Raw genomic sequence first — 16,082 nt, forward strand, 5'->3', positions numbered from 1 at the left:
TGATATCCATGTTTATCAAAATGTTATTAGAATAGTGTTCTGTAGATAGATGATATGAAAATGGATTTTTTGACAAATTTTATTTAGAAAAAGTAAGATTGTTGCATTCTTTTTAAAGTCTTTTACAGACTTTTAAGCACTAAGTGGCATTTCTTGATTTGGAACTGCATTGTAGCCTCAGGATCAAAAGCTTGGCTGATTGAGAGAATAATGAATTCTAGACACTACTAGGAATTCTACAGGTTATTATTAACAGCCTCTGTCCCTAAGTTGATGTTTAAACAGACAAAAATTTCATCCAGTATAATAACTGCTATCTTCAAATGTATTTGCAATAGAATAGCAAAGAAAAGAAAGTTTCTGTTTTGAAATACTAGAATCAAGAGATGCCTTCTTAACCCAAGTGAAATATTGCAGCATGATCTTGAAGCATAGGCATGCATAACAGTTCAAAAATGTAATTGATCTCAATCAGTTCTGTTAAAAAAAATGGACCAAAATATTGCCAGGTTGATATGCAGAATTGATCAACCTATACTGATATGATATGTATGAAATCACTGCTGCTAAAGGAAGTATCATCAATTATTTAATTTCAAGCTCTACATATTTTTTAAAGAATGGTAGCAAATGTTAGCTCAATGTGTTTAGTAAAGGTATAATACAGTATATTTATTGTATAGGACTTTTTCATTGAATGGAGATGAATATCCAGTTATATTTTTTAACATGAGGGGTTCTTCATTTGTTCTAGAGAAACACCAAGAAGAAACGTTTTGTCCATTTCTTTCTTTCAGGAGATTGTATGTTTTCATATTTGTGTGCATTGAGAATGAGTGGTTTGCTTTTTAACAAAATGGTGTTGATTTGGAAGGAAAATTTTCAATATGAAATAAGTAACTCTTTGTTCTACAGATCAGTTCAATGGATGCATCTCCTCGCAATGTTTCTCCAGCTCTCCAGAATGGTGAGAAAGGTATGCTGCATATTTAAGAAGACGTGTCATTGTATGTTTAGCTTGTATGTTTGCAGCTTTTTCCATTTTCTATATGGAAATCTAATATTAATATTTATGTTGACATTATGTTTGAAAAATTAGGGAAAAACACATGAGCGGATTTTCATAGAGTATAAATGCTAAAGCGTGCTTGTACCAGTATCCATTTATCTTTTTTTCAATCTGTGCTAAAACTTTTTGGTGGTTGCTTAAAGCACACGTATCTTATTTGAAAGGCATTCTAAGAATGCTTCAGTGTCATTGTCTGTATATTTCCTCCACAGAAGATCGTTTCTTGACTACTCTGACCAGCCAGAGTTCCACCAGTTCTTCTCTACTCCAGCTTCCTACTCCTCCGGAGGTTGTATCCGACCAATTGACAGGAGGGTCCACCTTTGCTAATGTTCTCCCTGATCCAGATGCAGCTGGCAGCTCAGAAGGTATCAGCAGGGTCTTTCTCTCCTCACTCCTTCTGTGAAGGTCTAGATTGCCTTGGATGTCTAGTTTAGTTTACATCTTATTATACTTGCTACTTTGAAAACTATCTGGCTAGAATGACATTATAAGAAATCCAATGTTTGCTTATTGTTCAAAATACATATAATGTGCATACATACATATGGCTTGGCTCCAAAAAAAATTCACATTTTTTTCTGCTAAACTTACAGATAACCTTGGGAAAGTTTCTCTTTCCTTGTCCTTAGTCCCTTCATTTGCTCTAAAGAGTACAGAAATACAGACTCAAATTACAAGGTTGCTTTCAGAAGTACAGTTGATATATGGGCCCTGAACACTATAATGATAATGCAGTGGGGATGATGCACTATTACAGCAAAAGCTTTCTTTTTGAATGATCAGTATTGAATTTATAATTAAAATGAAGAGAATATGAGGAAACCAAGAACTCTTCAGAACTTTGCTCCTGTGCAGTATACTTAATGATCGTGTCTTTTATTTTTCCTATGATAACTACCACCACTGCTCTGTGATGTGGGTTGGGCTGAGAGACAATGACCCAAATTCACCCATCTAGCTTTTGGGCTTAAAAAAAAGATGAGAACTCTAGGCCTTCTGATTTCTAGCTCGGCATCTTAATTACTACACCAGACTTACTTTCATGACCTTTTCATTTGGGACTAGAAATTTCTGATTAGACCAGATGGAGCAGAGTTCCCCAACTGGTATCTTCAAGTAGTGTTTCCCATTACATAATTTGTTAACATTTGTAGGGTTCTTAATACAGAGAGACAGATTTCACAGACTATCCTTTTGCAGTGTCATATTTTATAAGTATGATCTTGTTTTTCTCAGAACTATAAAGATGCTGACCAATGAACCGTATTTCAGAGTTTAACATTCATATCTTGTTATTATTATTAGATTCTAGATTGATAAAATTTCATAGCCTTGTTGATCATTTTCCAGAAGCAGCAGTATATTTCAAAATTATTGAAGTTTTCAATTTGCGACAACAAATGATCTCTGTAGCATGCCAAGAATGAGCATTTTAAATATTTTTTTAGCAATATTAAATGTTGCACTTTCCTCTTTTATTCCAGATGTGTTTGATGGGCATTTGCTGGGCTCTGTGGATAGTCAGGTGAAAGAAAAATCCACCATGAAGGCTATTCTAGCAAATCTGTTACCTGGAAATAGCTACAATCCGATCCCATCCCCCTTGTAAGTAAAATCCAGCTTGGAAGGAAAATAATATTTGTACAATGGGTTTTTGGTGAATGTGTTTTAGTTGCAATGCCTATAGTCAGGTGAAAAGACAGTAATATTTAATCCATTGGCTCGTATAAGATGTAATACATTTTCTGTGGAGAAATAGTTAATGTAGAATGAGATAGCTTTAACATTTAATCTTATCTTGTGCTAATTATTTATTAACCCCACGGTGACCTTAATATTATTTTAAGAAGAAGAGCTGGGGATTTGTTAAGTGGCTGTACTACTTGTGTGTGTGCGAGAGAGAGAGAGAAAGAGAGATATATATTTTCTTCTTTGGATTATTATGCTAGTTTGAAATTGTCCTTTCAGTGAAACATTAGCATCAGGAATTATAAAAATAAAGGACAACAATTTTATCCTTATTCAAATTTTATAGCTAATGTCATAGCTAAATTAAAAGTTATTTCGTGTGTTAATTCGAGTTAGTTGGAATTTTATTTGTCTTTTGAAATGTAAACTTTAAAGTATGTATGTTAAGAGGAAGTTAACAAAAGATGCATTAGAACTTATTGATCTTAGAAATGTTTTTAAAGAAAAGGTTAGTGTTTTAAAATGGATGGGAAAAATATTTTTCCCTTTAAGTTTAAAGAATTTGAAATAATACAATGAATTTTTAAAATTATAAATGGTAAGAGTTTATAAAGATTATCAAGTGCAAACAGAAATATATATTATTCACACATCAATGAAGAAAAAGCAGAAATGGTTAAATTGATTACTTTACTGGGAGAGAGGAATATATTTAATTATGTTTTTTTGAAAATCACTTCTGGATTTTGTGCTTGTGGTGAAAAAAAATGAAACTTTGACTTTGGTTTTGTTGATTAGATAGATTTTTGTTATATAAATGGCTAGTATATAATAATGTGTAAAAATAAAAAGTTGAGCTGTAATGTTGTTATCCTATATTGTGCTAAAAAGAGTCATAAGTCAGTGCTTCCCCTCCTTTTGTATCTCAGATTTTCTTCCCCTCCTTTCTTTTTCCTTCCCTATTTCCTATTTTTATTTTCCTTTATATTTTATACTTGAATAAAATAATAAAAATCCTAAAGACTATGCCAATTTGCTTTATTGCTGTATTCACCTGAAAGGAGCTCTATAGTTTTCCTTCCCCCAATAATTAACTTTTAAGAATGTAGTGAAAGAGGCCAATGATGTTCTTCTGGGGGTAGAAATTATTATAAATTCAAAGGGTTTTTTGCATCTGAGAAATCTATGATGTAGACCTGCTTGTTGTAAACAAATAACATGTTGTAATTTTTGTGTCCTTAATATAGTGAACCCGACAAGCATTACTTAATGTATGAGCACGAACGGGTTCCTATTGCTGTCTGTGAAAAGGAACCAAGCTCCATCATCGCCTTTGCTCTCAGGTATGTTGATTTCCTGCTTTGATCCTAGAAATCTTTTTCAGCCTAATGGCTACCTATTGGGGATATGGGAGTAGAAGCTCCACACGTTTCTTTTTCCACACTCAGGAAAACAAATTATTTGCTTGCTTTCAGTCTTTAAAGCACAATGCTAAATCATTTGATTTGTCTTTGACTGCTGTTTCTACCCTGTCTAACCTCTTTTTAAAGCTTTACTAAGAACACCCATCTAGACTCCACCAAAGTATTTTTGACTGTAGAGGGGGAGAATGCAAATACTGTATGTTCCAATTGAACGTTTTGTTTCATTTGTATCTGACTTATATGAAGAACAGGGAAGAAATCTACAAGCAAATTTGTTGTCATTCTTCAATGCTTTATAGTATGAGCCCTACTAACTTTCTTAGTACCCAAAATTACCTGTTTCCTTTTGGTGAGTCAGGTTTAAGTGCTGCATAGTATAGCTGCCAGATTAGATTAATATTATTTGACTGGGTCATTTCCTTAAATAAGATTTCAACTGCTAAAAAGTTGATAAAATTGGAAAATGGAGAAATTATTCTTGCACATCTCTTAATAAACTCCTTGCCTTGAGTTGGCTTGACTTTATGTTAAGCCTTTCTTAATTATTATACTAGGAGAAATATGGCAACCATTTCCCCACAGAAAAACCCTCTGCGTCTACAGTTTTAAAAACATATTTAAATTGGGCTTCAGGTATCCTTTTATAAATAGATGGATTTGATCATTTCGTATTGATCACATACACCTTTATATTTGATCATGAACCATCTAGTTTTCATTAGCCATTTCTGGTTTATTTTGTGGTTTTTTATTTTTTTCACTAAAGCTGATCACCTCCTCCTTCAACCAGAGGTTATGTGAATGCATGTTCATCGTAATTCTTCACCTCCATCATGCAAGTCATCTTTACCTACATGAGAGTAGGCAAGGCAAAAAGTTCTGGTCTCATCTGCTCATCAGTGTTCTGGTTCCTGGTAGAACTTTAGTTATTAAAAAATAACGCTTACTGAATGCAGTATTTCATAAACAAAGAAACTCCAGTTTTATTCTCTTCACTTCCGTATTCCAAATGCAATACAGATGGGCACATCCTTTCTCCCATTATCTCTCTTAATTACATTCCACATGCATTCCTTCAAGCCTCCTCCGTCTCCCAAGATTTATGTACTTACAGCATGATTAAAAAACAGCAGGAATTACTGCAAAATAACACAGAATAAACTTACTCGCTTCAGAGCCAAACTGAAAGAAATTTCATTGTGGAACTATAACATTGAAACTCCGCCCTTCTTCCCCACTGGTCCCCTGACGTGCCAAATACATCACTCCAGTATTTAACCCATTCCTCCCCTTAATATCTTTTTCCTAACACCTGTTTCTTGCGCTTTTGGACCCTTCTGAATTGAGGATTAACCCAGCGAATGTCTGTCTTTTCCTCGCTAGATTCTGGACTCATAGCAACATCCTGTGGCTGGCCTCCCACCTGTTCTAATACCTGTAACCCAGGGCCTACCACTAATTCATAAAAACTATCTGTATCAGAGTCCTCAAGCTCTTCATCCTCCTCCAACTGACCAGGAGTATGTACAACAATCAGCAGTGATCTTAGACTGATGTTACAATTTAGTATACCCAACTATAGTACCCAAACATAGTATATCCTAAAGGACTTTGCAAATCAAGCATTTTTTCTGAAGCTGTCGTGGAGGCAGTTTTCTACTATTGGGAATTCAGGCTTTGTCACAGCCCCTTGAATTCTGCTGTATTCTACTGAAGGCAAAGTGCTTTTGCACCAACCTCTAGAGCAGGGGTCTTCCAACTTGCAACTGTAAGACTTGTGGACTTCAACCCCCAGAGTTCTGGGACTTTGAGAGTTGAAGTCCTCAAGTCTTAAAGTTGCCAAGGTTAAAGACCCTTGCTCTAGATCAGGAGTGTCAAACTGATGGCCCACAAGCCAGATACATCACGGGCAGGCCACACCTACCCCGGCTCCACAAAGCAAAAAATGTTGCGATACGTGACATAATGTGATGGAGTTTGACACCCGTGCTCTAGATCTTTTGGAATGATCAGACAGGCAGCTTTGTCATCACTGCTGTACAGTCATTGGGAAGACTATAGTACCCATTCTTCCCCCACCCCAGTTGACCAACTTGATGCCCATTCTATCATTCTCCTTCAGTCTATCCGGAGCAGAGAAGACACAGGTAAGCAGAAATAATTGCTTGAGTATTTGTATTATAAAAACATGCAGGAGTACATAAGAATTGCCTCTTAAAGTCCAAAGTAGTACACCAAAAAACAAGTTTATCTTTCCAATAATACTTCAACTATCTCTTTGCATGGTGCCCACTCATACTTTAAACTATAGAATTGAGCCATTTGAAAAAACAACACCTATTTATTTATTTTCAGTTGCAAGGAATACAAAAATGCCTTAGATGAATTATCAAAATTTTCTTTGAAGAGCAGTATTGAAGAAGGATTTCAGTCAAACAGGTGACAAACTAATTTCTCTCTCTTAGTTGTACATTCAATTAGGGCTCTTAAGAATAATTCAGGTGCTCCTATAATTGTTGGCAGAGGCTCTTTTTGGTTGCTCCTCTAAATCATCATCAGTGTGTTCTACTTGATCCATTCACTCTTTTGGCAACAAATGACCTAAAAATAAACGGTCTTGGAAGAGCACTTTGGTGCTTTTCAAAAGCATTCTAAATTGTAGAATATCCAGCCATCCTTTGAATTTGGCTGGAAATTCTGGGAGCAGAATCCCAGCATATCTGGAAAGGCATTAGATTAAAAAAGACTGATCTAGATTCTTACCAACATTTTCTCTTGATATTGCATTATATAAAATTGGGCTATTTTCAAAATCCAGCATTCTATTTATATGTTTATATGTAGCATCTGAAATTTTCCAGGAAATTTACTGTATGAAGCTTTGGATTGTTACAAACCTTCATGAGTTTAGCTTATGATCACTCACTCAACTTGCTCACAGCCCTGGTCAATAGCCATGCTCAAATAACTTTCTACCAAACATTGACATAACCAGTTCTTTGGAACACATGGAGACATAGTAAATTTTAAGAAACAGCAATATTTTATGTACAGTTTATGAACAATGTACATTTGTTCTTTTCCACCCATCTACAGACACACTCACTTACCTACATTCTCAACTAGACTGCCAGGTCCTAGCCAGAGGAACAGAAGCCAGAAAGTTTGGGTCCAAAGATGATTCAAAGAATGGGTGGGCTTCAGCAACCCCTTCATCTCCCAAAGTCCTTGCTTTGTTGAGGCATAAGACAGGCACCTTCTCTTTGCCTTACTGATCTACAGGTCTGGTAGTCGCTGATAGGATTTGGTCAGGGGTTCCTTCCTTTGGTGGGCCTTAGCATATGGTCTGGTTTTTGTGGCATGTTTTCCTTTGTTTCCTTAACAAGTTGATTCCTTAGACAATTTTCCTGGCTTTTGCCTGCCCTGCTAATGTGCCAACTTCATCTTTAAGTATGACAGGTTTAAACTAGTGTCACTATAGCAAATCCTGGAAGCCTATCTGTAGAATTGTTGACAGCTATGTATTAACGAAACCTGAATTTCAGAAGCAACATTCTGATAGCATTCATTCTTGAAGACAACCTGGGAGCAATTTTTCTCTTTTTGTGGGCTTTAGAAGGCATATGTTGGGAAATGTATGCTAGCTTTTACAGAATTTCATTCTAATCCAGCAGAGTTGTTTTTATATTCACTTAAACATGACCTATATGTATGGAGGGTGGTACTCTGCAAAATTTAGACGTCTATGTTTGGTGCAATCGCATTTGCATCAGGTAGGTTTTAAGTAAATTGTAGTCCCAAAACTATTTTTGATTTCCAGTGTGGCTGAGAGCAGAGTAAAGGCCAACAGCCCAGTCCGACTACCTGAAACGAATGTGGGGCAGGCAAGCCAAACAACTGAAGCTGAACAGCGTAAGAGATTTAAAGTTTATCCTTTCATCTGTCTTACCACAGGATTTGAAAATCAGATCCTGAAAACTTCAGTATATTGTTGCTCAGATTTATCTAATGTTCTGTTCTACCTGCACAACAAATCTAATGGAAATATTGTTTCAGTAAATTTAATAAGATCATTTAATGAAATCAATGAGGTCTATTACGTTTGTGCTAAAACAGCATTTCATTGCATAGAAATTGAACTTGGCACCGCTTATTTTTTTGTTTGTTTGCAAAAATATCTTTGCTGTTGCCTTCTTTTAGGAGGTTTTTCAACTTTCCAGTCTAATCTACATTCTTGCTTATCTGATAATCTTCTGTATAAGTATTAGTCAGATTCAATTTTGCTTAGGTTTTTTTATATCAGTCAAGGTTGGCCTGATATTGCCCCTTGCTATGATTAATCCACTTTTGCTTTTAAAGATAAGCTACTAGTATTTTAATGCATTATTGGAAAAACTGTTCTCTACTGGCTCAGTTCAGGAATCAAAATTAAATAATTCCCTGCAGACCTCCCCTATCCTGTCCTCCCCTTAAACCTGTCTAGTCAAGGGAACCATATACAGTGGAACCCCGACATAAGAGCTGCTCTACTTAAGAGCAACTCGAGATAAGAGCTGGGAGGGGAGAGATATTTTTGTTCTACTTACAAGCCCAAATTCGAGATACAAGCGCCAAGGAGTTGTCTCCTGAAGCCAAACGCTAACTTCCGCGTTCGGCTTCAGGAGACAGCTGCGAAGCGGCACGCGTGTTTTAAAAGGTTGCAGCCGGCCTGGGGGGCTCGGGGGGGTGCTTGCAGCTTTCTTTCTTGCTCTTTTTCTTTCTCTCTTTTACCTTCCCTTCCTCTATTTCTTCTTTTCTTTCTCCTTCCCACCTTCTTCCCTCCCTCCCTCCTTTCACTCATTCCTCTCTTACTCTCCCCTTTCATAAGTTTCCTTGCTTCCTTCCTCTGTTCCTGTCCCTTCCCTTTCTTTCTTTCTTTCTTGCTTTCTTTCTTGCTCTTTTTCTTTCTCTCTTTTACCTTCCCTTCCTCTATTTCTTCTTTTCTTTCTCCTTCCCACCTTCTTCCCTCTCTCCCTCCCTTCACTCATTCCTCTCTTACTCTCCCCTTTCATAAGTTTCCTTGCTTCCTTCCTCTGTTCCTGTCCCTTCCCTCTTTCCTTCCTTCCTTCCCACCCTCCGTCCATTCATTCACCCATTCCTCTCTTGATCGCTTAAAGCCGGTCCCTGGTGCAAAAAGGGTTGGGGACCTCTGTCCTACAGGATTGGGTGGCAGAGAAGTTGAACATATGTAAATTTAAAAGTTTAAGAAAGTTTACAAGTTAAGTGAAAGAAACTTCATTATTCATTTATATGTACATGTATATTTCTTCATTAAAAACATGTCTTTCTGCATAATTTAGACTAACTTTGTGAGTTTTTTGAGGGCTGGAACCAATTAAAATTATTTACATTAATTCCTATGGGGAAAAGTCGTTCGAGATAAGAGCTGCTCGACTTAAGAGCCCAGGTCCGGAACGAATTAAACTCGTATCTCGAGGTACCACTGTATGTTTCTTGATAATTGGTTTCATATAACCAATTTTTTGCTATTAGGAAGTTTTCCCGATGTTCAATTGGAGTCTGTCTTTCTATAACTTCCCATATTTGTATGTTAGACAATAACGTATAGGAATAATTTTAATACATTAAGTGCTATGGGAATTGTCAGAATTTGTATTTCAACAAAATCATTAGTAAGGGACAGCAGTCGACTAACTCAAACAGATATATTTCCAGTCTCTGCATGAAGTCCTGCCACAAGGGACCTCAGCACCCTTCCACTGAAATAATTATGTTGTCAAACTGTTCTTACTATCAGTCAATTTCTCCTGTATGTGAAGCCCTTTGATCCAATATTACCATTCTTCTCGCTGATTGCCTATAAGTATTCAAAAGGTGCTATCATATCACTCCTTTGTTGCCATTTCTTCTTTCCTTTATAGGACTTGCTTTTCATACTTCTGCCTATCTGGGAGAAGGCTGCATTAGAGAGAATTTTCCCTCCTAAATGGAGAGTATTTCTTTGTTTACAGTAGCAAATAAGTTATGTAAGTTTAAGTGGTCCAGTTCAAATGCAGGATCTAACTGCTCAATGTTGATAAAGATCTGTGCAGGCCTAATGCAGTTTAATGAGTCAAAGTGTGAACAATATATGTATGCTACCTTTTTGTTTCTCATTTTTAAAAAACAGTTTTGAATGAATGCATTTGAGCCATATGTGATCATTTCATTTGCGCTGTACATGGAACCAGCCAGGTTCCTCACCTAGCAGAAGAATAGTTTCCTGATTCAAATAAGATGGAAACCAGGATAATTAGATACTTTATGATTAAATCAGAGGTTATGTGTTGTTTATTAACCTAAGATAATAGATGGTCTGTTTGTCACTGGTGTTTGGTAAAATTTTATCCTGAACTTTTAAAAAATAGTGCTCTTGCCTAACATTTCAATAGAATTTCTCCAATGAAATGACACAGAGCAGCTGATAATTAGGCTGGAATCACTTGGCTTGATAACAGAGTAGATGATGAATGAGCCCCCGCCAAATGTTTCTTGTGTTCATGTCTTTAGCAAAGAAACCATATGGAGTTCTGTCCTTCTTCCGTGGCACAGGAGGGAAAAGCCCAGATCTGTCTTCTCAGAAAAAGGAGACCTTGCGTGGAGCTGACAGTGCCTACTACCAGGTGGGACAGACAGGAAAAGAGGGGGCAGAAAACCAGGGAGCAGAAAACCAAGGTACAAAATATAGAAACTTCATTCTTGCTTTTCTCTCTTTTCCTCTTCCCTACCCAGTATTCCTGGATTAATGAAATGCACTATTAATATCATTCTGAAAAGCTTAATGGGGCTGATGGTGGAGGAGGAGATTACATGGTTGGGACAAACATGATCACATTGACGTCCAAAATCCAAAAGCTTCAGATCATTTTTAAGACAAGTGACAACCTTTTTCATTTTGAGTTGCATTTCTGATTCCCCCCCCCCCCTGTCTACTTCAGTCTGAATTATTGGTTTGCATTGTTTCTAACTGAAAAAAAGAAGGGAGAGAGAAGGAAAACTGCTCTCTTAGCAAGTAAAGCTAGTAAAGCTGTGTCAGACCCAAATGAGAAAGAAAGGGAAATTGAAGTCGTTTTTAAAAGCTCTTCCAGTTCTGTTCCCTTTAAAAACTATTTTTCATGATTTACAAATGTTCAAAGTGACTGAATTTATGTGGGCAAAAAGTACATCATTTGGATCAGAAATGTCAGGATTTGACTCATATTTCATTCTTTAAAACACAAAATTGTGGAGTTGAAAAAATTAGGCAGATTAATTCACATAAAATGAGAATAATTTTAAATTCTGGTATTTTTTTTTCTTGATAGTTTCATTTACTGGCAGAAGGCCTACAAAATTGATTCTAACTTGCTGGGGTGCTGTGTTTTATTAATTACAGTGGTACCTCAAGATACGAACCCCTCGTCTTACGAACAACCCAAGATACGAACCCGGGGTTCAGAAAATTTTTGCCACTTCTTACGAACTTTTTTCGTCTTACGAATGCCAAACCCGAACTTGCGGGTTTGGCATTCTGGAGGCTGCTGGGAAGCCCCGCCGCCCGGCTGTCACCTTTTAAAACAGCCGGGGGGGGGGGGGGCTTCCCAGCAGCCTCCCGAAGCTGAACCCGGAAGTTCGGGTTTGGCGTTCGGCTTCGGGAGGCTGCTGGGAAGCCACCCGGCTGTTTTAAAAGGTGACAGCTGGGCGGTGGGGCTTCTCGGCGGCAGCGGCGGCAGGTTGGTAAGAGGGAAAATGTTCGGGAGGCCGCTTTGGGTTTTTGGCTGGGAGGGAGGGCAGGAGGTCCGGCACTGGGGGAGGGAGTCAGGAAGGTCCTCCTGCTCCCCCCCTCAGCGAAAAACACAAAGACGGTCTGCCGCCGCATGAGAGGCAGGGCGGAGCAGCGTGGAGCAAAGGGAGTCTGAAACCGCCAGCGGCTTCAGCTTCCCATTGCTCCGCGGGCAGCGGCAGACCGCCTTTGTATTTTTGGCTGGGAGGGGGAAGCAGGAGGCACAGGATCAGGCCGGCGGCGGGCGCGGGGAGAGGCAGCATGTCTGCATCCTGGGTGGGCGGGTGGCGGGCAAGGAGGCGCGACCGAGCGGACCCGGCTCAGGCTCCGGCTAGGACGGGGCGGGCAGCGGCTGGGCGCGGCGGCGAGGGTTCGTCTGACTTGGGGCGGGCGGCGCCCGACACAGCGGGGAACATCAGCGTGGGAGGCAGGAGAGGACCAGGCAACCAGAGCAGCGTCGCCGCCGCTCCCGGCTTGGTTTCCCTGGCCGCTGCAGGCAACGCGCGCTGCAATCTTCCGGGCCAGCCAGGCTCAGCGGATCAAGCCCCGGCCCCTTTCGGCCGAGCCTCCCGGGCCAGGCGACTGCCTTCTGTCACTGAGCCTCGCCGGCCCGGACGATCGCAGTGCGTGTTGCCTGCGGCGGTGAGGGAAGCCGAGCCAGGAGCAGCGGCGACGCTGCTCCCGGCTTGGTTTCCCTGGCCGCCTCAGGCAACACGCGCTGCGATCTTCCGGGCCGGCCAGGCTCAGCGGATCAAGCCCCGGCCCCTTTCGGCCGAGCCTCCCGGGCCAGGTGGCTACCTTCCGTCACTGAGCCTCACCGGCCCAGAAGATCGCAGCGCGCGTTGCCTGCGGCGGCGAGGAAAGCCGAGCCAGGAGCGGCGGCGACGCTGCTCCGGTTGCCTGGTCCTCTCCTCCCTCCCATGCTGATGTTCCCCGCTGCGTCGGGTGCCGCCAGCCCCGAGTCGGACGCACCCTCGCCGCCGCGCCCAGCCGCTGCCCGCCCCGTGCTAGCCGGAGCCTGAGCCGGGGCCGCTCGGTCGCGCCTCCTCGCCTGCCCGCCCGCCCGCCCAGGATGCAGACCTGAAAAACGTGGAGGCTGGTGAACAAAGGCCAGAACTTTCGGCTTCTGGGTGGATGGGAGGAGCTAAGCGGCCATAGGAATCAATGCCAATGGGCTGGCAACATCTCCCCAATGTAAAAAGCCGCTGGGCTGGCTTAACTCCTCCTGTCCAGCCTGAAGCCGAAAGAAAAACGCGGAGGCTGCAGGAGTCAGGATGTGTGGAAGAGGTCCGCGGGAGAACTGGGGGGACCCCAGCCCACGCCTGCTGCTTGCTCTCCCGGAAATACCCCAGCCCACACCTTTGGGAGCTTCCCAGCCGGGTCCCTTCCACAGGGCAGTGGCCACGGCTCCCCCCAGTTCTCCCGCTGACCCTTTCCACACACGCACACCATCCCCAGCCTCTGCGCCGCCGGTTGGCTGTCATCTTCTAAAGAAGCAAGAAGAGGAGGAGGAGCTGGGCGCCGGTGGTGGTGGAGGAAGGCGCCCAGCTCCTCCTCCTCTTCTTGCTTCTTTAGAAGATGACAGACGGCCGGCGGCATGGAGAATGTGGCCCGGAGGCTGGGAGGGAGGCGGAATACAGGAGGGGGAGGGAGGCCAGGAGGGAGAGGGGGAAGGAGGGAGGGAGGAAATCAGAGAAGACGCACGTACAAACTGCCCGTGCGTTTCCCTCCTTTCCCTTCCAGTCTTTGCAAGCCGGACAGTAACTGTTGACTTTTCCGTTAATCCACCCACGAGGCTCCCTTCGGGCAGCCTGCGCTGTCTCCCCCGTCTCCCCCCCTCCACCCACACCCGAACAAAATCCGAATGCCGGCGGAAATGAGGCAAAAGGGGTGAATTTTGGGCTTGCACGCATTAATTGCTTTTCCATTGATTCCTATGGGAAACTTTGTTTCGTCTTACGAACTTTTCACCTTACGAACCTCCTCCTGGCACCAATTAAGTTCGTATCATGAGGTATTACTGTACTGTGTTTAATAAATGTGTTTTGGGAGTGGGGAAAGATAGAATTTATGAATGGCAGGTTGTAGCACTGATGCAGTTTCCTTCATGTTAATATTAGCCAAGGTAACAACTCCTGAAAAAAGTAATAGTTCAGAAATAGTTATCTGTCAGACTAGATAAAGCATTCTGTTCAGGAGTAAGGAAACATAGGATCATTTTTCTTAGAATTAAAATAAATTTCCAGAATTACAAACCAAGTCAAAACATAAGGCTCAGAACAATGGCCCCAAAAGATTGCATATTTAGTCTACTTTCCTTGTTCATATTTTTTTTTCAGATGAAATAGAGGGAAGTGATGCACAAAAGAAGCAGTTTGGAAATCCACATGTTGAACTTCGTAAGTAGTTACAAAAGTCCTTTGTAAATTATACAGTAACTACAGTATAGGTTCACACTGTGATCTTGATCATGTGCTATCAAGGTGAATTCAGCAGACCCTTGAAATTGAAATGAAACATAAATATTTTTTGTGCAGAGCAGGTCATTTTTCTGTAAGATGTCTTCAGAGGTCTTCAAACTTGGTAACTTTAAGACTTGTGAACTTCAAAGCCTAGACTTCCTCAGACAGCATAGCATTGCCAAGTTTGGGGATTCCTGTTTTAGTTCGTTATGTCACTGCTATTTGCTCTTATTGCCACAAGGAGGCAGAATACTGAGGTGTTTCATGCACTAACTTTGCTTAGGCTTTGCTGTTGAATACATTATTTCAGTATTTAGATTCCCCTTTCCTGATATAACTCTCTCCATTCTCATGAAATGTAGCCCATATATGATTTAAAATGCATGTAACACATATTAGACAATATGGAACAGAAATCTAGATAGTTGTATACCAACAAGATAACAATTAACAGCATCTGTGGAGAAGGGCGGCATAGAAATCTAATAAATAAAATAAAATAAAATAAATAAAATAATAAAATATAATAAATATAATAAATAAGTTACATTGTCTTCAAAACTCAGAATAGTATTTGAAGACCTATCATATGCATACTTCCATGAGCCGCTAAAAAGCAATCTCATATAATTCCTTTTACAGTCATTTCAGAAGACAGTCCTTGGTTAACAAACATTCATTCAGCAACCTTTTGAAATGATGGCGGTGCTGAATAAATGGTACTTACGACTGGTCCCAGAAATTATGGCCATTGCAGTACTCTTGTGATCTGGATGTTTGGATGCTTGTCAGTCCATCTACACTTATGATCACAGGGGCATTTCAACTCCTTGTTTTGCTACCATATACAATGGCACTCCTCAGCAGCAGAGACATTGAGGCTAAAATATAAGCATGGGGCTGTCAGACGTCTGAGCCAATTGCCACCCCACCCTCTCTCCTCACACATTAGGCCAATCTTCAGATCCTGCTCTACCGGTGACACCTCAACCATGTGATGTGCGACAGCCAGCCACCACAGCACAAAGCCCCCACATTCTGCAGGCCCAACCAGATCCACCTGACATAGTTCCTAATCTTTTGTCCTAGAGTTAATGAGGTGTTCCCTGGCTACTGGCTTGCCAGGCCTTCTTCCCAAGGCATTTGTGGTGTACTTCAAGTAGCGCACACCATTCTCTAATTAGTGATTTCTCTTTTTGTTATGCTGCAGAAGATTTCTGAGGCCTTCTGAAAGTTCACAAGAAGGCTGTGCACAATTTGAAAAACAACACTGTACTATTTGAGAACCATTTGAGAACCATTTGGAGAAAAGCTAAGAAGGAAACAAAAAGTCCTTCTCTCCGTTAGCCAACCCAGATAAGCATATGTTAACACTAGGTAAACAATCAAGCAGAAAATAATACCCTAATCAAGGAACTACCAGGAGAAATTATGCCCCCATTAACACAGGCAGGCCAAGCTATTATATATAAACTGGGAGCAATTCCAATTTCCATAATTTCTTCTGAAATCCTGGAGGGCCATAATGAATCCATTTTAGAGGATATTGGGTACATGCATCAGTAGACTGAGACAACCTCCTAAAGTGCCAAAATGTAAAAAAAAATATGTTTTTTTTACATTTTGCAATCTTG

The 16,082-nt window shown here is 40.8% G+C and overlaps 1 protein-coding gene across 7 annotated transcripts in view; it reads left to right on the forward strand.

Moving 5' to 3' along the window:
• Positions 1 to 16,082, forward strand: part of PIKFYVE (phosphoinositide kinase, FYVE-type zinc finger containing) — a 113,355-nt gene that overhangs the window by 89,062 nt on the left and 8,211 nt on the right. For all 7 annotated transcript variants that reach the window (XM_070732139.1, XM_070732138.1, XM_070732142.1 and 4 more), the window contains 8 exons: positions 916 to 976; positions 1,282 to 1,437; positions 2,557 to 2,677; positions 4,009 to 4,104; positions 6,541 to 6,624; positions 8,006 to 8,097; positions 10,735 to 10,899; positions 14,326 to 14,385. In XM_070732139.1, coding sequence (XP_070588240.1) covers positions 916 to 976; positions 1,282 to 1,437; positions 2,557 to 2,677; positions 4,009 to 4,104; positions 6,541 to 6,624; positions 8,006 to 8,097; positions 10,735 to 10,899; positions 14,326 to 14,385 — 835 coding nt within the window. The remainder of the gene's footprint in view (positions 1 to 915; positions 977 to 1,281; positions 1,438 to 2,556; positions 2,678 to 4,008; positions 4,105 to 6,540; positions 6,625 to 8,005; positions 8,098 to 10,734; positions 10,900 to 14,325; positions 14,386 to 16,082) is intronic.

Source organism: Erythrolamprus reginae, chromosome 1 (assembly GCF_031021105.1).
Source record: "Erythrolamprus reginae isolate rEryReg1 chromosome 1, rEryReg1.hap1, whole genome shotgun sequence".
Taxonomy (NCBI): Eukaryota; Metazoa; Chordata; class Lepidosauria; order Squamata; family Dipsadidae; genus Erythrolamprus; species Erythrolamprus reginae.